Here is a 20,478-nt window from a genome sequence, read left to right as displayed (position 1 = left end):
TATGGGTAAGATATTATATTTATGATAACTTAAAAGTTAAGTCCAAGATACAGTATAAAACTGAAATACTTTACAAAGAATATCATTGTTGGGAGTAGAAGGAAGCCAAAACTAAGTATTTCCCATCTTTTATATGAGAGTATGAATTAGCATTGTGTTGAGTACCTGCTACTATTGTATATGCACAAGAAGTAATTCTATTCTTTTTGCAGAGCATTATTAAAGTTAATCTTTAAACACAAAGAGAATGTTAGTATGACACTTAAGAGAAAGTAAAAAAATTGAAAAAGCTTATTAACTAATTAATATCATTAATTTGTTCTGAATTAATTTATTTAAAAGCCAAGACAGTATCTCAGTATCTAATTTCTTTAGTGTTATAGTGCTATTATCGCTTTGTATCTGAATTATTTGGAAAGAAAACTTAAACCAACTTGAAAATATTATATAAATTTGGCATGATTTAGTCCTTCATTTACTGAAGGGCCAACTGTGATTGAAAAACTCATAGCAACCCCATTCTGTCCCCCCAAATGGAAGGAAGAGAAGGGCTGAGTTCAGGAGTCTGGCCTCCATTTGGGGCAGGTCTCTAAGTGCTCCCTTCTTGACAGCTAAGACAGGAGGTAGTGGCCTGCATGCGACGGGACACAACCCTGGAGACGGCTCTGAACTCCAAAGCCTACAAACGGAGCAAGCGCCAGACTCTGAGGGAAGCACGCATGACGGAGAAACTGGAGAAGCAGCAGAAGATTGAGCAGGAGAGGAAGCGCAGGCAGAAGCACCAGGTAGGCAGGCCGGGGTTTGGGGGGGCGCCATTCTGTTGGAGGGATGTCCTGCTAGAACTGGATGGAGTCTGGATGACTGAAAAATGTGCCTTGCTGGTGGGAGGGACATCACAGAACAGAAAGGTTCCTTGGAGCTTACACAGTCTGACCACGGGATGGCCTAAATGGAAACTTAGGCCAAGCCAGCTGAGGGGGGAGACCTGCTAAGGGCTGTAGTGGGATGAGGCGAGGAGCCTGGCTTCTTAATTCCAGCCAGGCACCATCTTCATGATCATGTGGGAAGCTGCTGGCTGGTGGGCACAGGTGGATTTCCTAGGGCAAAATCCTGGGGAGAGGGAACTTGGAAACGGAAAGAAAAGAGCAAACAGTTATTTTTAAAACAAATATAAATATAGTCTCCTGGGCTTTTCAAGGGCCCAGTTCGAGGTTTCACAGGGGCAAATATTTTACAACATTCCTTTCTAGGAGTTTGGAAATATTTTGATGTAGGATTTGATTTTGTGTCATAATCCTATAAATTGTGTTTGTTTTCCTGTGCTTAATTTGGTGCCTAGCTTCATTTTGTTTTGAAAAATGTTGGATTTCAATGTAAATAAGGGTGCACATTTTCCCTGCTTTATTTAAAAAGTGGGTACAAATTATGTATGGCAGTTTTGGCTTCCTATAAACTTAATTCAAGTTATAATCCTAAGGTATTTAAGCTAAAGCAGAAAGAACATCACTTTTATAAATGGTACCCCCTGGAAATTGCTGTCTCCCTCAGGTTTATTTGGGAGTGATTTGCTTTTCATTTATCATCGCTGTTCCACTGGTCTCTCTTGATCTCTGATCTTTCCATTTCATTGTGGCCATACCCCCAAGGCCATGGAGGCTTCTCTTCCACAGGCTGGCACCAAAGCAAACTTTGAGAGGCCATGACCCCACCAGTCCCGTGGCCCACTCCTCAGCTACGGGGACACCAGGGTACCTGTCCCACACTAGATTCTAGTCTTTTGCTGTTGTTAAATACACACTGAGAGTCTTCTGGACTATGCTGAAACCTCACATGACATTGGGAAATGGATTGTAAGTATCGCTTTCTCCCTCCTTTGGATCCTGTAGGAATACCTGAACAGTATTTTACAACATGCAAAAGATTTTAAGGAGTACCATCGGTCTGTGGCCGGGAAGATCCAGAAGCTCTCCAAAGCCGTGGCAACTTGGCACGCTAACACTGAAAGGGAGCAGAAGAAGGAGACAGAGCGGATCGAGAAGGAGAGAATGCGGCGCCTGATGGTAAGGGGCCCGCCTCCAGGAACCTGGGAAGATGCTGCCCTCGCATCCGTCTGCACGGAGTGCATTACATATGCCGTAGGAGCAGGAGAGAGTAAGAACTGCTCATCAAGTATATAAACATGTTCCCTTGAACTTCAGAAGGGATGTAGTGAAAACATCTCTTCCCTAGACAATGCATGCCACAAATCTGGGGCTACAAATGATAAGTATGGTATTTCCATGTCTGGGGTAGCATTGCTGTTTGGATTAGAACTCACATAAAGGCAGGTACTATATTTTGCAGGAATTTTAATAACCAGATCTGGAAGGTCTGGATATGTCAATTCTTTTTGAAATATTACCTCTTTGAGATAGATGACACACGTTGTTTTGAATAAATCTCACTAGGTTGTGTCTTAGAATCCAAGAAGGTCTTTTTGTTTAAGCTTCTGGTGCTTATCTTTATCTTTTTTTTTAATGACAGAGTTTTTTCTCTAACATTATAAGTGATTTTTAAGTTAATTTTGAAATGTTGTTGCTTTTTTTGGTTATAGCCATGTTATTGTCAAAGGCTATTCATGGATCATTACATTTGCATGATCATTTTTTAATGGATATATATAAATACAGAAGGGATTGGTTTATATCATTAGCCTGCATATTTGGTCTTATTGACCACTTATTTTTGGAATTAGACCTCAGAGAACACCATGGATTTTAGGAAAGTGTGTGTGATCTATAACAGTAAGAGACCTACAGATTCTATCTGGGATATATGCTGAAGGACTCGATGAAGATAACAAAATCATTAGCCTCAGTCCACAATGGTATCCCTGGAAAATTCCAAGTGACACTGTCTTCCTTGATGGTATTGTGGCTTGCATTTTGTTTTCATTAATTTTTTTGGATTCCAGAGAGAAAACATTTAAAAGGCTCTGTGTCCAGGTGCTACTAAATCTTAGCATCTTTTCCTACCACCTCCTTCTCTGGGTGGGGAGGAGAACTGTCCAAGATTTCTGACTAGTTAGGGAGACCATTTTATAGTAATTTGAGCAGTAAGTGGTCAAATTTGTCTGATTCATCTGGAGTGAAACTATATTAGAACCTCAGTAACAGATTGGTTTGACACTAATGATTAGGCGTTTGCAAATCATTAATTTTTGCAATTAAATGATGGAATATACAGATAACAGAGAAACTGAAGTTTTTTATCATTCTTTCTTCAAGTGAGATCAACCATAACCAAAAGCAATTAGAGTTATAATAGCATTTGAAGTTCATGCTCATCCATGGGGCAGACAGCAGCCTGAGTGATGGGATTCCTGTCACTCGGGCAGTGCTGGAGTGACATCCCTGGACTGAAGGTCCTAAGCTCTTCTCTGATGTAGTTGCCTCTTGATAATTTTGTGGCATGTTCTATTTATCCAACATCACATGAGAGCAGCATTTTTGAGATGTCCTTTTATTGGGATGTATAAAAAATATTTCTCTTGAAATGGCTCAGAGTTCATCATGGTTTTTATTCCATTTAGGCTCATAAGGTTGCTTAATGGGAGGTGGAGGTGGAAATCACTGTATCTGTTTTATTGCTCAGCAGTATCAGACTACAGGTGGCAAATGACTTGTCTGCCATCACCTTGGCCCATACTTCAGTGCCAGTCTGTGAAAAAAATCCCCCAAATTTGACTTTTCCTATCAAACACCATGTTTGTAATACTTTTAAGTATGAAAGTTCAAGCCCATTGGATTCCTTGCCTTTAGAAGTACTTACTGAAATACTTATGAATGAAAGGATATGTTATGTCTGGAATTTGCCCAAAACAAGCCAGTTTGGAATTAGGAAGGAGGAGTTGGAAGAAGGGTGGCACTGAAACGGGTGTCCCATTTTTGTTCATTTTTGTTGCCTGGTATTGGTTTTATGAGAGACTAGACCGTTCTTGCCCTTTTTGATTGTATCTGCCAGTTTCCAAAATACAAAGTTAAGAATAAACTTCACATAGTGAGTCATCATATTTTAACATTTCTGTGCGCCATGAAAGAAACACAGCGGAGCCAAGAGCCGACTCAGAGCGCCTGATCACACCGCACAGCAGCGTGGCCATGTGGCCTGCGCCTGCCACTGGCCCCGTGCCCTGGGACGCGGCGGGCAAGGCCCTTCCACAGGCGCCTGCCCTGCCTGGCTCGCTGCCATTGCCACAGTCACAGGGGGCACACTGTCGGGGAGGGGACACCCTGCCACTGTTTGTCAGGTCCTGATCACGCCCTTCTCTCCTTCCTAGGCTGAAGACGAAGAGGGCTACCGGAAACTGATTGATCAAAAGAAGGACAGGCGTTTAGCTTACCTTCTGCAGCAGACCGATGAGTACGTGGCCAACCTCACCAGCCTGGTGTGGGAGCACAAGCAGGCCCAGGCGGCCAAAGAGAAGAAGAAGCGGAGGAGGAGGAGGAAGGTGAGCCCCAGCCCAAGGCGTGCTCGCCCTCTCGCGCCAGCTCCCTACTGCACCGGCGGGGGTTCGAGTCACTGGGGCACAGACAGGCCTCACGTCAATGGGCGCGGCGCGAAAGAGCTGGCCAGGCGTGCTAGGCACCACATTGGAGATGAGGGCGTGCTGGCAGGATGCACTGAACCGAAACAGTTGAGCCCGTTTTCCCTTTGTTTCACACGGTATTTAAAAATGAAGTGAACACAGTCAAAAGGAAAAGCCGTGGGCACAGGTAAGCACTTCGGTTTAACGCCAATGTGGCAGGGGGCACCTGAGGTAAACTTGAATGAAAAGAAGCATATTTGGAGTACAGATCGAAAGACACCTGAGGAAGATGTGAGAGAGAGCTTTGGGATACTTGGGGAACCTATTTCAGCCTGTTTATTCCGACTGACAATAATGGCAAAGTTGTTCATTCAGTTCAGCTGTCCTGGTGTCCCACGAAGGTAAGTGCGCAGGTCAGGGTTTTAGGGGATTACAGAAAACAGTACAGAGGCCTATGTAAAATATAGCCTAATTACCACGAGAAATGGACACAGATAAGATTCAAGCGTAATCTGCTCGTGCTGCCCTGTTCACCCCGATCCTCTGAAGCTTAAATGGTTTGGTAATTTAGTTCTCCTTTAATATTTTGTTTTCATGGTAAATTCTGATTGGCCCGGGCACAGACATCAACAGAAGGTCATAAAATTTGTGAAGATTGAGGACTGGTAGCATTTCATCATTTATTCTCTGCACTACATAATTGAGCAAAATGTTTCTCAAAAAGTAATTAATTTCATGGCTCCTGAATTCTCATACCTGTTTCGTAATTAAGGAGGAGGAATAAATGATTGAGAAGGTGCCTTCTTGCACCTGATTTCTTTAGTATAAGTTAGCTTCCCTTATTGTGAAGATGAATGTGGTATGACTCAGGGCTTGGATTTAGACATTTCGTTGGTGAAGAATACCTCATTTTCTTGTCAAGGTAGCATTATAGACTTTGCAAAACCCCAGCTCCCAATTTCTGACTTAAAAATATGTTTTCAGAATTAGTGAAGAGTGCATAGGCAAAGAGATACAATTCTATAATATTCCATAAGTACACCCCACAGAGTGGCAATTTTAGTCTTCTCTAATCCAGAGGTGTATTTTGCAGAGGCTGCCACTAAAAGGTCACCCTGTTAGTGTTTTTAGCACTAAAATTCATATTCCACATTTCTTTATGATTAAAAACTAATGGCCCAAATTTGAGCTTCTGACTTATACTTAATAGATTGCTGCCATAGTATTAGATCATTATGTCACCATAGGCGAAGAAAGATACGTAATTGAGTGATAATGATTATCCCTTTATTTTTGTGTTCAGAGCAGGGACCTGTCACAATATTTTTTTTGGTGCTGACAACTCCACACAATCTATAGTTTGGCTTTCTACTTCCAAACTCTTGCCTTTAAGTTTGCTAGTGGCATTCATTCTTTCTATTTTGTGCATTCTGTGAACAAATATTAACTCAACACTTACTATGAGCTAAGCAGCGTGCTAGATGTTGGGGGAGAGCATGTGCAATGGTGAGGAAAAGCACACGTGCCTTCTCTCTCAGTTTCATCAGAGAGACAGACAGACTGGTGTGCATTAATCAAGTATGTACCGAAATGTATAAACCGTGAAGAATGCTGTGAAGGAAGCCCGGAGTACAGCTGGGGATGGGGCTGCTTTCCTGGCAGACAAGCAATAGCTATCAAGACTCTCCAGGCTGCCGGGTGGGTATGTCGGGGTGCCTCCTGTTGATCATCTCAGATGACTGAATGTGCAGGGGCATTACTTTATTATCGGCCCTCTACCTCCTCCCTAGTGTGCTCTGAGGATGCCTAGCATTTGAACACTCCTGGCACTCAGTGGAACTAAGGAGGACAGGCTGTCTGTCCTTCCTGGGCTGTCTTGCTGGGAGAAATGGGATAATGAAGGAAAAGAAGGAACTCGGCCCCTTCCTAGTCCTTCCTGAAAACCGTGTCTTTCAGGAGCTTTGAGACTTTAGTTTAGAATGACTCACGCAATTCCAGATGCACCTTTATTCAAGTGCAAAGAAAATGGATGCTTTCAAAAGCTGATTATTTGACAGTTTGGATTATCTATGGTTCTTCTTCCCTCCATTAGAGTGAATGATTGAGAGCGTCTTCTTCCAGCTCCTCTGTCAGAGGAAAACTGTGTCCAGAAACTTAAAAATTTTGTGCTGCCCCTTTCAGCATTTTCCCACAGAATTGAGTATTATGCTGTACCTATCTGCAGCTTTTTTTTTTAATTTAGTAAGGCATCAATAAGCCTTTGTTTTGGAAAACCTAACAGCACTGAACTGGTAGCAACACTTGTAGGATGGTTAAGATACAGACATCTCTAAGAACTGTGCTGTTAAAGATGAGTAATTTAATTGGAATTTAATTTTAATGTAATTGGAAAAGGACTACTTTTTACTTTGGTGTTAAACTAGTGTATAATTTTTAAAAAATTTCTCCAGTGCAGCAGAGCAGGCTTTTTTGTGCTCACCTGTTAGTGTTAGTAGAGTGGGCTCCTTAACCTGTCATGCCCTTGTTTGGTTTCCTCTTCTCACCATTAGAGTCTCTTCTGTGACATGTACATTTATAAATCCTTCTGGAATGTCTCAAATGCAGCCCGATCTTCCATTACTGCCCTTGAAATGGAAGAAAAAGAAGTTAACTATACTGCTTAAGTATTAGGAGGGACACTGAGCTACTTAATTGTGTGAAGCCAGATTCTGCCATGTGAAATGCTGAGTGCATGATTATGTAGATTATGCATGACCTTGAGGTTTCCATTCTCTGCCATGATTGTCTCTAATATCTACTATGTGACTACAGATTAAGAAAAGGGTATGGGGCTCCATAAAGCCACCACAGTGTGTACAAATAGTATTGGACATGCTAAGTTAGGACATTGGACCACTGTTTGAATCATGTTAGGAAGAAGTCTTGAATTCATCACTGCATAAGGAAACATATCATGCTTTACTGTTGTATGGGAGTTCCTTAAAGGGGCTGTCACCTAGTTCTTTAGTCTCTTGATCTGTAGGGTGATAGGAACAGTACCTACACCATAGATTTGTTGTGAGGATTACATGAGTTTATCTAAAGCATTTTGAATGCTCCCTGGACATAGTAAGTGCTCAGTTAAGTATTACTTTACTTTTATCAAGCAATTCTGTGGTATAAATGTAGAATCATGATTGTTGAAGCATGGTGATAGTGGCTTTTTTTTTTTTTAAATAAAATCATTTTTTCCCTTTGTGTATTCTCTGTGGTATTGAGAAAATAAATGGCCAGTGCTTCCTTCTAGTTGTGAATCGATTGGATTATAGTAGGTAAGGTATCTTTGGGACAGTGCCCATGTCTTTGGCTACTGAGGCATGTGGGAATTGGTGAGAAGGTTTGTCATTTTGCGGGAGGTCTGTGCTTACCCCTCCCTCCCCGGGTCCTGCAAAGAGAATCCTCTTATTCTGTGGCCTCTAACTTGGAGTGGTTCCCAGTGCCAATAAAGTATTTCTTGCAGGGCTTTAGAGTGCATTTCTCCTTGAGCCGTGGTAGGAGCCCATGTCAGCCTCCTTCCCCCTCTCCCCAGCCTACTGCTTGGAAGTTGAGTCATTTCAGGAGTTCAGCTTCCCAAGCTGTTGACTTCAGATCAAAATTAAGTATTTATTTCTTCTTCTCAATCTTTCAGTGGTGTCTATAGCAGCACAACTATGCCCTTGTTATTTATTTGTGACATTTCTTGGAAACCCATGAGGTTAAAGGGAACATACTCAGAGCCCAGGGAGGAACATTGTGCTGAATACCCTTTACATCGTGGTGTTTGATTTTCTTTCTGAAAAATCTCCTCTTCCTTTCCTCAAACACTGTCACTGTCATAAGTGAATCTCAGGACTTTTAGAGGGGAATCTTTCTGGCATAGTATAACGATCAATATACTGACAGGAAATGTGTTTTTATCCTTTTTAGATCATCAAAAAATCAGGAAAACCTATTGGTACAGTTTTCAGTGAAAAGAATATCAAATGCAAAAGTAGTAATGTTGTTGAGACACATGTTTAAATTCAAGTCATTCTCATTCTTTTATTTATTAATGCTGTCTCCAGAGGTGATTATCCTCGACAAGGAGGTTTTCATAGGTGAAAGAAAGGCTCTTGGGTATTCTGGGCATTTGAGTGTAGTGACTGTTGTAATGGTATATGAACACAATGCCACCATGATTTATTTGATTAGTCCAGTGTCTAAATGGGTGAAACCAGAAGTTTGGATCAAAGTCCTGCTTAACTGGATTGACCAGTCACTTGAGTCAAAATGTTGGAATTAGTTTTCTCTGCAAGGCACAACCAAAGTAATGTGCATTGCCTGTTCATTTGATATTCTTAGGTATTTTTTATTGCCTGCCCACCTATCTTAATACTCAGAAGTCCACTTAAAGGACAGTAAAAGCAGCCCAAGTAGTTTCTGAAAGCTTAGGTTACTGTCGAGGCAGAATGAGCCTTTAAAATGCCATCACATTTGAATGTTGCTTCAGCATATTATAACACCTGCTGGGTGATAAAATGCATTTGCTTTATAATATAGATTGTAAAATTTTTGGTGTAAAACTGTTTCTTTACAAAATGAGGCTGTTTGTGGTCTGTGTTGTGGTAATCTAAATAAAATGCTCCATTGAAATCTCTTTTCTTGAGTTCAGCTTACACGGGATTTTCCTGTTTAGAGCTCCCCTCCCTCCTCACGCCTGTCGTTGTTTTCTTTACATAGCTTCTGCAAGGAAGATGGGTAACCGTGCACATAGCTTTGTTTGTGATCATTCCTAAATGGAAGGTGTGAATTGCCATTGGCCTTGGAAATTGGGAAGCCAGATTGTCCTTAGTTATGAGTAATCTGTTTCATATCCCCGTCCACGACTAGGTTAATCACCCTCCTCCTTCCTTCCCCGCTGAGCATAATTAGTTCCCAATTTTTTGCAGGTAGGAAGAAGCCAGTACCAAGTTCCTTTAGTTCTAGTCAGTGGAGGGACTGCAGTGTTCTTTGTTTTGTTCTTGTTTTTGTTTTATTCAATGGAAGTAAGCTCAGGCGTCAGCTGTTAGTATTGACAGGATGTGTTTGCCACCACATGATACAGATAACCGTATGTTGGTGGGAGACAGTGGCAGCTGCCACATTAGCACCAGGTCATTTCAGCAGGTGCTCAGAGTCTGTCCGAGATTAGCTCAAACAGTAGCACCGACCGTAATCTGTTTGGAGTTTACCTTGAACCAAAGAGTCTCAGGTTTTGGGGTGGTGGGGGAATAAAGCAGCAGTTTGATGTGAGAGTGTGGATATTATGAAGGCACACCAACCAGTCATCACCAAACTGACCGAACTCAAAGCATGATGGGAGAAGTTGACATCTCTTGCCAGAGAGTAGACTGCCACCTGGCTGCCACCTCATATAATAACGGTAGAATCGTGTGTAAGTACAGGGTGTGCAAGAGAAGGCTCATAGAGTGCCGGCTAAGTGAGGGCTCGTGTATGTGTCCTGAACTATTTTATGACTTGCAAACATATTAGCACCCAGTTACAGCAATAGAGTCCATTGAGTGTACACTAAGTAGAAATCATTGTTCTTGGTGCTCTCGTTCATTTATTCATCAAGTATTTGTTTGGTACCTTATAAGTGCCAGGACCCTGTATAGGTGTGGGGGGAGGACATGAGTGAACAAAACAGAGACCCCTGACCTCATCATCTTATGAAGCAGTTTTCAGACGGTGCTATGGCCAGTCTTACAGGGATGTAAGAGATAAGCGCTCGGATGATCATTCTTTTAATAGTGGGGATTGATGCTCACAGCACTTAGTACGTGTACATTGGATTGTACATACTGAAACAGGGTTCCATGCCTACAGCAGCCCTGGGAGGTAGGGGCTGTTCCTGTCCCTGTTTTACAGAAGACGGAATCAAGACACAGAAATTTGTCCAAAATCACACAGCTAAAGCCTCTTGCACTGAGTGATGGAGCTGGGATTCAAATGCAGGTCATCTTACTGCAGAACCACGTTTCTTAAATCTAATATTACACTACTGTCAAATTGATGCAGAATGGAATTTTTGAAATTAGTTTAGGGGGTTTTAAGTAATGCAAGGGCCTGATGATTGAGGCCGTTTTTAGATAATGCTCTAGCTAGTCTATAGCATATTCGTAGAAGAGCAGTATCCTTTAGAACAGCTTTAATTCTATTATTTGTAGTCCTTCAAGCTTCTTAATGTACTTTTCATTGAAATGGTGATCCAGTTCCCCTAGCTAGATATTGGAAATTGGTTTATTCATTGTCTCATTTGATTTCCTTTGTTGGCCACATTTGTAGCTTATTTCTGATTTGTATGAAAAGAATGGTGGGATTAATTGACTTTCTACCATTAATTAAAAACAGTCGCCTGAGTATAGTGCCTGAGAATTTCAAAAGTGGAGCCCTCAGTGGTGAGCAGCAGGATGGTCTCGCTTGTGACCTTCCCTGCCATTGTTCTGTCTTTCCCCAGCTAGACATAGGGCCCAGCGCTTTTTCATTCTGATAATTCTTTCGGAGCTTGTAAACATTTTCGCTTTGGGGTGGCATAAATAGAAAATCACATTCTTGGGAAATCATACCCAAAGGGAGCATTTCATTTCCTACTATTTGGTAGAAGCACTACATTTTCTATTTTTCTGTGCCTGTGCTTTGGCATACCTGCATACATGTATTCTGGGGTGGTTTTTTTTCTTTTTTTTGGTAAGAAAGTTTTTAAAGAACTGAACATTTCAAACACTTACCAAACTACTTTTCTTCAGTATAGACACAAAAGTGGATTTTTAAACATTAAACATTTTCTATAAAAGCTGTTTTGTGAAGAGACGGTTATTTTCATGGAAAGCAAAAAAGGTATTATACAATCAATGCCTTAAGTAAACAAAGTGGAGTTAATATTGATTCTGTATCATTATATATTTTTTTAATTTACTAAAGGGCCCAGGGGAGGAAAGTTCATTTTCCTAAGTGTCTTGATAAAGGAAATGACTAAAGGTTATTATGTTGTTGTTTTTTTCCTCATTGTATCACCTATAGATAGAGTAGCTTTCCAGCGATGATGTTCAAATAAGGATTCTGTAAAGATGATGTTAAAGATTTCACTTGTCAAAGAGGTTGTTATAAATGTAAGAAATTTTAGACTATTTTGTGTTTATTGCAGATGAGACTCTCTCGGGTATGTACAAAATGTGACATAATCTTAGCTTTTCATTTAGGCTGCCTTTGAAGCACCTAGAGGTTAATGGACTAAGATACTGGAATATTTAAGAAATGGAAGATGATAGAATTTTTCATGAGATCACAGTATCTCCATATACCCACTGTGGAAATGCTATATATTATGAAAGCCAATTAGGTAGAATGAAAAATGTTCAGAGAACTCAATAGAATTTTGTATGATTTTATATTTTTATGACCCCAGAGCAATTCGGAGTTTTTTCTTGATAGACATTTCTAGAATTGCTGAGAGGATAGGAAAGTTGAGCCCATAATATCAGGATTTGTCTTCATAGCATCAAACATGAGAAGAGCATTTCAGATTCTGACCTCTGTCTTGATATTGCCCTGTCTGAAGCTATTTGGGTCCCAGAAGAGACAATCCACAAATCTCCACAGTGTGCCAGTCTTGAATCATACCTGGCTTTCAATTATAGTCTGTGAGTTACCAATAAAATACATGCTTTGTCTCCAGTTGTGAAGAGAAATGCAAATAAAGGCTTTAATATTTGAGATTTGTTAGGAGATGATGATGTGAAGTGATGAGATGCTGTTTCGCACCCAGTTATCATGATGTCCCTCTTGTGCCCATCATTTTGGTTCACATGTAATTCGATATTGTTTTGCAGAAGGCTGAAGAGAATGCAGAGGGAGGAGAGCTGGCCCTGGGACCAGATGGAGAGGTGAGGGGCCTTCACCCGTTTCCATTGCATTCTGTTGGCCAAATCCCTGCCATACCTTGCAGCTCCATTTTCTGTGTGTACAAATTTTATTTTTACTCAGCAATCCATTTTTAAGTAAAAATAGTACATTAGCATTGTAAAAAATTAGAATAATGTAGTCAATTGGTATTTTGTAGAATTTTCTGTGAACATATAAGCATATGTTTATGAATTCATAGTGTAAAAAATCTTCAGTGATTCTATAATTACATTTTCCCAGTAAATGATACAGAAGCATAAAATATGACCCAGTTTCCTTAGTTTATTATTGATTTTAAATTATAAAACTCCGTAAGCCAAATATTACATATTTGGTTAACTTACTTCTGGACATTGTTCTACAGGCTTACAGTATAGCTTCTATTTGTAGATGTGTCAACATATTCTTAAGTTTTATTTCCTAATATTTCTAATATTCTCCTGAATCATGAGAATACAATTATTTATTGGATTTTTCTTCCTAAAGTTCTCTTCCCATGACTCACATGAGGAGACCTTCCCCCAGAACAGGATGGGGAGGGGGTTTATTTCAGACTGCCCTCTCCTGTCACAGATTCTGATAAACCTGCTTGGAGGATTGGGACAGGTGGAGGGTTGCCTCTTCCCATTCTAGGTCACTGTGCATGGGAGACGTATGGTGTATGTGAACAGCCTAGATGCAGAAAAATGGTTGAAACCACTATTCTATTCAGAAACATCTTGAACAATAAATGTTGCTTAACCACTGTAATCCATCACAAGGAAAGAAAAGATCGGAATAAACGTCTAATGTGTAAGACACTCTCAGTGGGCCATTATGGGGGAAGAATACTATATATTAGAGCACTTAGAAACAATTCTAATTTGTAAAAGCCCCCAGCCTTACCTCCATGTGCTGCACTCGGGTCTGTAATTAACAAGCACACAGGGAGAGATTTAATTTGTTAGTGTGATAGCACTCTTACCTCTTATTATCTCTTGGGAGAATTAGCTGCTGATCTTGGACTTGTGACATACACGTTTTTTTCCCCCTTTAATCTTAACACATGTGTGGTCGGTTTACTGAAGTTGGCAAAGTGGACATCTTGCTCAGTGTATTTTAAAATATTGTTCTTATTACACTCTGCTGTGCTCATTCAGTGCTTCTGCCAAAGTTCTAATTCCAGCTACAGTGATTGCCAGTTTTCTTTGAAGCATGACATGAGCAATAAAACAAGCTATATTATAATAGTTTAAGATAATGGGATATGTTTTTTTTCTAAGGGAGATGATAGCAAATGGTGGATTTCCTCCTTTATCATGTGGGTGTATAGATGACCTTTCACTGTAATGAGGAGCGTCGTCTTGGCATGCAAAGTAATGGGGTTCACAACCACTGCTTTGGCACACGTTAAAAGAAAAAAAAAGACAGTCTGGAGTAGGCCTTTTCTTTTTAAAAGGTTATTTTTGTGGATAATCACTAATATGTTGTTTCTTAGTCAGACAGTTCTTTGTTGAAGGAGAGGGGGGAAGAATGATTTTGGGAGGTGAGTCATTTCCTATAAGATAAAGAAAATAACCTACAATATACTGTTTTCCTATCAATTTTATTTGACTCCAATTAAGAGCAATATAGGAAAAAAATTCTTTGCAATTAGTGAATTGTCTAAACATTGAATTTCGTTACTTTTAACAAGTTAGATAACTTGGACTACTAGCAAATCAAGTATTTCCAAACAAACAGCTTGCCTGGGGGTCTGCTGCTGGACGTGTAGCTACCCTGTAATCAGTAGCATTCATTTGCATAGGATTACTCCATTTTTAGGCCTTTTAAAACAATTTGTTCTCTGAAGTAGGTTAAACATGGCCTCTGCTATTTCAGTTATTCTCTTAATTTTCTGAGCAAGCCACTTTTCATTAAGAGTCTAATAATGAACTTCTGTCCACTTCTGGTCAGTTCACTAAGTTTCAAATGAGCTGAGCCTGTTGCTTTATCACACTGACAGGTACCAATGGTTGGACTAGATACCTAGTGGTTTGGTTTTGCCGAAGCCAAACTGGCCACGAGTGAGATGATATAAGTCACAATACCTTTTCCTTTCCCCATTCTCTCTGAAACCATGACTTTTCAATAGTTGTCAGGGAGGTGTGGGAGGGGGTAATATTACTGCGTTTTGAGGAGTATCAGTTGCAAATGACAGAAATTAGCTCTGCCTGATTTAAGTAAGAAGGATACCAGGCAATTCATCAGCTCTTCAGGATGACTGGAGACCCTGACAGCAGGCCACACCCTCTGTTATATTGTACAATTGGTCAGCAAGGCTCTGCTGACAACAGGGAGCAGGCAGGTATTGGCACATCCAGTGCCACCATGCCAGCATGTGGTCTCCCTCCTGCCTGCCTGTTGGTTCCTGCTTCCTTGGACTTCAAGCTCCAAATTCAGAGCCTTGGTGAATGTCCAGCTGTTGGAGTTAAAGGCTTGTACCAGCGCCTTAGCTGCAAGAGAGGCTGGTGTTTTCTTTCTTTAGTAGGAGGTGGCTTCCCACTTCCATAAATAAAAAGATGCTGGGTAGCAAAAGGCTAAGAAACATGCAGTGTGGAATGGGGAGAACATCTTAATACCAAGCATTGATGTGTTTGTTTCCTCCTTTCTAGCCAATAGATGAGAGCAGTCAGATGAGTGACCTGCCAGTCAAAGTGACTCACACAGAAACTGGCAAGGTCCTTTTCGGACCAGAAGCACCCAAAGCGAGTCAGCTGGATGCCTGGCTGGAAATGAATCCCGGGTATGGCCTGAAATTCAAATTATTGGTGTTCTTTGGCTTTTTAGGTTTTTGTGGTCCTTGTAAAGTCTTGGAACTAAAACAACACGACCTTTGCTAAAATGGTTAAAGTTAATACCTGCATCTGTCATTAGCACATACAATATGCTGGTTAAGTCATGTGTGTATATATTGTTTTATAATTTAAAGGACTAACTAAGACCCCTCTTGTTCTCCGCTCTTTTCCTGTAGTTATGAAGTTGCCCCTAGATCTGACAGTGAAGAGAGTGATTCTGATTATGAGGAGGAGGTATGTGTGTATCTCTGTTTGGAGTTTATTCATTGGGAAGCACCTGTGTCCTTCTAGACCTCATCCTCTGGTGTTGGCCATCAGGCAACGACAGGGCAGAGAGTTTGCCAAAGCTTTGACGTGCATGCCGTGTGGTAGTGACCTCTGGGGGAGGCTCTTGGCCAATGGGGAACCTTGGTGGAGTCTAAATTTATTTGGAACCAAGCAAAGAGAAGCTGTATTAAATTGGAGATGGTGGAAAGATCTTTTGGGGAGACTTGAAGATGGATTACTTTGGGCAGGGCCATGCTGAGTCTCCAAGTGGTTCACACTTAGGGTTGGCAGCCCACAACTTTCTTAAGTCCTGTAAGGCCGTAGAGTTTGAAGTTGTTTAAATCTGGAAACTTAGATGCAAAGGGGCAACATGGGCTTGGTTTAATGAGTTTATTACTGATCCTCTTGGTTTCTCTTTAAATGTGATTCTTTTTGAATTCTTTAATATACTTGTTACCCAAACAGAAGCACATTTCTCAGGCTCTTGGAAGGAATAATCCGTATATCCAGAATGTAAAACAGTGATCTTGGATACATTTAATGGAAATTAAGACATAATAAAGGTATTTTTTTAGATCAACTATGAAATGCTTAATAATTACAAATGGAAGGATTAAAAGATTTTTACCTCTTTTATTGGAGCCTTGTTACTGTGTGGTCACTAAATATGTTTACCAGTGTAGAGGGATCTTGGTTCAAAGAGTGCTGTGGCACAGATGCCATAAACCTGGTAAAGCAGCCTTACCAATAATCACCCACCAGGATTTTAAGACAATTGTTATTTTCCTCTCTTTTGTGGATCTGTGTTTTCTAAAATTAATCTAACATGAACACTTAAGACTTTTGCAAGGAGGAAATATAATAAAAGTTATGTTTTTAAGAAAGCATGCCATTAAAAAGCAACTACTTTTGGGAGCATGTGATTTATTTTTTCACAAGGTACTTTTTCTGAGATATTTGAAGCTTACAAAATAAATTTAATAAATGTTTCTCATTTCCTTGGATGAATGGGCCCATAAATGATCCTTTGGAAGAATCTTCCCATTGAGTAAGAGAGCCAGGGAGGGACAAAGATGAGACAAAGTAGGCTGCTTAAAGCCGCGGATGCCAGCCTGAGACTGACACACGTGGATAGCGCTAGGTAGCCTGGGACAGAGTGAACTCTGACCTAGGGTTCCTGAGGCCCTGGTGCGGTGAGTCACATTCCTTCCCAGTGCTTCATCCCATGAAGGAGCTGTGCGGATTTCCTTAGCTTACCCCTGGCAGCTCAATGATCTGTTATCATAGGTTTGAGTTTTAGCATTAATACCATGTCAGTTTGTATTTTTTCACACAGAAGCTATGGGAAAGCATTCTTCTTTTTAAATCTACTTTTAAAGGAAATTCTACTGAATTACCTGAAAAGATTTAGCCTTTAACGTCAGTGGTCAGCAGTAGACATAATTGATATTTAGCGAAGCTTTCAAACAGGCCAACAGAATGTAGTACACAGTGCAGAGGTAGGAGGTAATGAATCTTTGCCACGTTATTGACAGTTTTCATCTAAATATTCTGAAATGTGTGATGTAAAGTAGCCACAGAAAGCAGTGTGAGAAAAAAAAAGTGACAAGCCGCAGTCCCTCTACTGTGAATGCATGGGGGACCATCAAAGTCCCACTGGCATTATCAGAGAGAGCATTTTTATGAGAAGGATAATCCTAAGATCTTTAAAGTCTGTCTTTGGAGAGAAGGATATCGAGTGTTGCTAAGTTAAGTGAGAGCAGAGAAGGTCTACAGGACTCTGAGAACCAAGCAGTAATATATATACATCCTTCTGGCATGACTTTTGCATATTTATTCTTGGTAGCAAGGGTTCCAGGGGATCTTCAGAGGGTTCCTTTTGTCCTGTCACTCAGTGATTTAAAAAGAAATGGAATGGTGGGTTGCCTGGTGTAGGAAGGTATTCCAAACCTACTTCTTCCCTTACTTGAATGTATTCCCTTTGTGAAGGTGAATACTATTTCTCTCTTTCCTGAAAATGCCACTACATGGAGATCCCTTTGCTAAGTGGGCTCTGCCCTGTATCTTTGTTCCTGCCATAGGATGAGGAAGAAGAGTCCAGTCGGCAAGAAACTGAAGAGAAAATACTTCTGGATCCAAACAGCGAAGAAGTTTCTGAGAAGGATGCTAAGCAGATCATTGAGTGTGTATCTACAGACGTTTCTTTTTTGCCAATGTATTTCATGAGGATTATAATTCATCAATTAGCTTTCAGAAAATTTTGTTTAAGGAAGGAAGCTGACTTCATACCCACCCTCCACTTGAAACTGCGGCTGTCGAAGGTCACCCCTTAGCTCCCTGCCCCCAGACTGCTCACCTCCCCTCTGTCCACCTGAGTCCCCACCTCCATCTCGGGCTCCCTCCTGGGCTCTCTCCTGTTGTTTGCACTACTGTTCAGGGTTGAACTGACCAAATGTGCTCTCTCCCTGGCTGCTTTGCCACCTTTTCTACACCGTTAGTGACACCCATACCACCCAGACACTCAAATGAGAAAGGCCGTTTGCTCCTCTGCCCTCGTTGCCATAAGCAGTCAGCCACCAGCTTCCCAAACCCCCGGACACTCTCGGAACGTTTCCTCCTTTCCTATTCTGAGTGCCCAGCTCCCTTCTGCAACCCATCTGTCCTGTCCTTGGACAGCTTTTTGCTTGTATAGATATAATATTAAAGGAAAATTGTTGGGAAATTATAATCAAAATAGGACATTTTAAAGTGATGAGATTAAAAAAAAATAAACCAGAAGTAGACCTTCTAATATTTTCTCCTTTTATTTTAGGGCTGTACACCCCATTTTAGGGAACTTTGTTTTATCAATCTGCCCCTCCTCCTTCACTGAAGGTTTAAGAGCCCTTCAGTGGCTGTAGAACAAAACACTAGCTCATTAACAAGGCATAGGAAATGCAAGTCTGCTATCTCTTTAGTGTCATGTTTGGCCCTCTCCCACCTGCCCTCCACACCTTTAGCAATGTTCTTGAATATGATCTGTCTTTGCATCCTAAGCACCCAGGACAGGTTCACTGGCCACATGTTAGTCTGCAGGCACACAGGTGCATGCTCATAGCATTCATTGGAGGTCAAGCAGACCTGTGTCCAGATCCCAACTCTACTACCTTTTATGTGACCCTAGAAAATTAACCTACCTCTCTGAGCCTGAAGTTCTCCACATACATACAGTGGGGATGATACAATGTCTACCTTGCTTGTTTTTTGTGAGGATTACAGATAAGTGTATCTTAACTGTAAGGCATGAAGTAGGTGATAAATAATCCATAATTATTGCAGCTCTTTTGAGCACTCCATGCACCGAATGATCTGTGTGTGATTCTCTACTTTCTCTGTCTCAGGACAGCTAAGCAAGACGTGGATGATGAATATAGCATGCAGTACAGTGCCAGAGGCTCCCAGTCCTACTACACAGTGGCTCATGCCATCTCTGAGAGGGTGGAGAAGCAGTCTGCTCTTCTTATTAATGGGACCCTGAAGCATTATCAGGTATTTGGCATGGTTTGTGTTTTCTTGGCAAAACCACAATCTTTTACTTAATTTTGATTGGAGTATGTCTTGTGTATGCTGACTGTTAAAGGGGTTTGATGATGGTTGACACAAGATGTTGGGCTCACATTGCTTATGACATGGTGATTCTCTCCCTTGTGCCTATAATGCTTGCTGTAGGGCACTTTGATTTTGCCCCTCTGTACCAGGGCATACCCATTTTCTCTTCCATTGTGCTCAAAGAAATACTGGCTTTTATTTTGTGGATCTCTTCAAAATGGAAAACCTTGCCACATTCTGTGAGTATAGGGAACATCTGAGCCTCATCTGGAAGTGAAGCAAGTATTTCTTTAAAAATTTAAGTAGAATCTGTAGTTTAATGCTGTTGATCCAGCCACCTAGGAATTGCTATCCACTGAATTTATGGGGTTTTCTTTTTAAGGCACAATAAAGAGGTGACCATCATGCTTTGATGAAAACTAAGCTGTAAACATAATAGATGCTTCATTTGACTTGTCTGGAATGAAATCAGCTCCTCTAATACTGGCTACCACTTTATGTTCCCCAAAGTATGTTCCATTTGTGCCATGAGATATACCTCAAAAAGAAAAAGAATAATAGGTTCTGAGTTAAATAAATATGGGAAATGCCATAAGCTGTAAAACAGATTACCATATAATTTACTATTCCAAGTTTGGATGCTTATGAGAATGAAAGGGGCCCTTGTTGTTGATGATAGGCATAATCCTGAACTGTTCTGAGCCAACCAGACATGGGTACCCTGGCAATGACCCCTCTTGGTGGTCCATGATGTGCTGCAGCCACATTCATGACTGCAAAAATGAATGTATAATCTGTAGTTGCATATCAGCATCCTGCAGTGAAATGACTAACTTAATTAATATTTCCCAAATTTCTTTGACCACTCATTTTTGTTTTCTTATATCACCTATTAACATCCTGTAAACTTAGCATCTTTTGGAATGTACTTTAGGAAGCATGTGCGTTATGCCAACAGTTCTCAAACTTTCTGGACTCAGCTCACCTAAACTCTTAAAAGCTTGGCACCATATCTGTGGCCGTGCATGGATGGGGGTGAGGGCTCCAGTGACTGCTAGTATGGTACCGCCTTGGCTAGTGTTTGTTACAATGCCTGCAGCTTAGACCCACAACTGCTTTTGCATCATCAGTGCAAATACCAAACAGTATGGGAGGCAGGTAATGCCTTAGTGTTAGTCTGAAAATCGTTTTGACCTGGTGGATCTCCCTAAAAGGTCCTCCTCAGGAGCCTTTGGAGCACACTTAGAACTACTGTTCTAGCTATAGTCAGGTCACATTTTCTCCAAAGATCATGCTACT

At 40.9% G+C, this 20,478-nt stretch overlaps 1 protein-coding gene across 8 annotated transcripts in view; it reads left to right on the top strand.

The window, feature by feature from the left end:
• The window catches only part of SMARCA2 (SWI/SNF related BAF chromatin remodeling complex subunit ATPase 2), a 162,372-nt gene that overhangs the window by 38,084 nt on the left and 103,810 nt on the right, over window positions 1-20,478 (top strand). For all 8 annotated transcript variants that reach the window (XM_073228598.1, XM_073228602.1, XM_073228603.1 and 5 more), the window contains exons 7-14: window positions 612-785; window positions 1,887-2,060; window positions 4,319-4,489; window positions 12,436-12,489; window positions 15,142-15,272; window positions 15,501-15,558; window positions 17,673-17,773; window positions 18,972-19,119. In XM_073228598.1, the coding sequence (XP_073084699.1) occupies window positions 612-785; window positions 1,887-2,060; window positions 4,319-4,489; window positions 12,436-12,489; window positions 15,142-15,272; window positions 15,501-15,558; window positions 17,673-17,773; window positions 18,972-19,119 (1,011 nt within the window). The remainder of the gene's footprint in view (window positions 1-611; window positions 786-1,886; window positions 2,061-4,318; window positions 4,490-12,435; window positions 12,490-15,141; window positions 15,273-15,500; window positions 15,559-17,672; window positions 17,774-18,971; window positions 19,120-20,478) is intronic.

This window comes from Manis javanica, chromosome 2, assembly GCF_040802235.1.
Source record: "Manis javanica isolate MJ-LG chromosome 2, MJ_LKY, whole genome shotgun sequence".
Classification (NCBI taxonomy): Eukaryota; Metazoa; Chordata; class Mammalia; order Pholidota; family Manidae; genus Manis; species Manis javanica.
The sequence above is the reverse complement of the archived record's forward strand: the minus strand, read 5'-3'. Positions and strand labels throughout refer to the sequence as shown.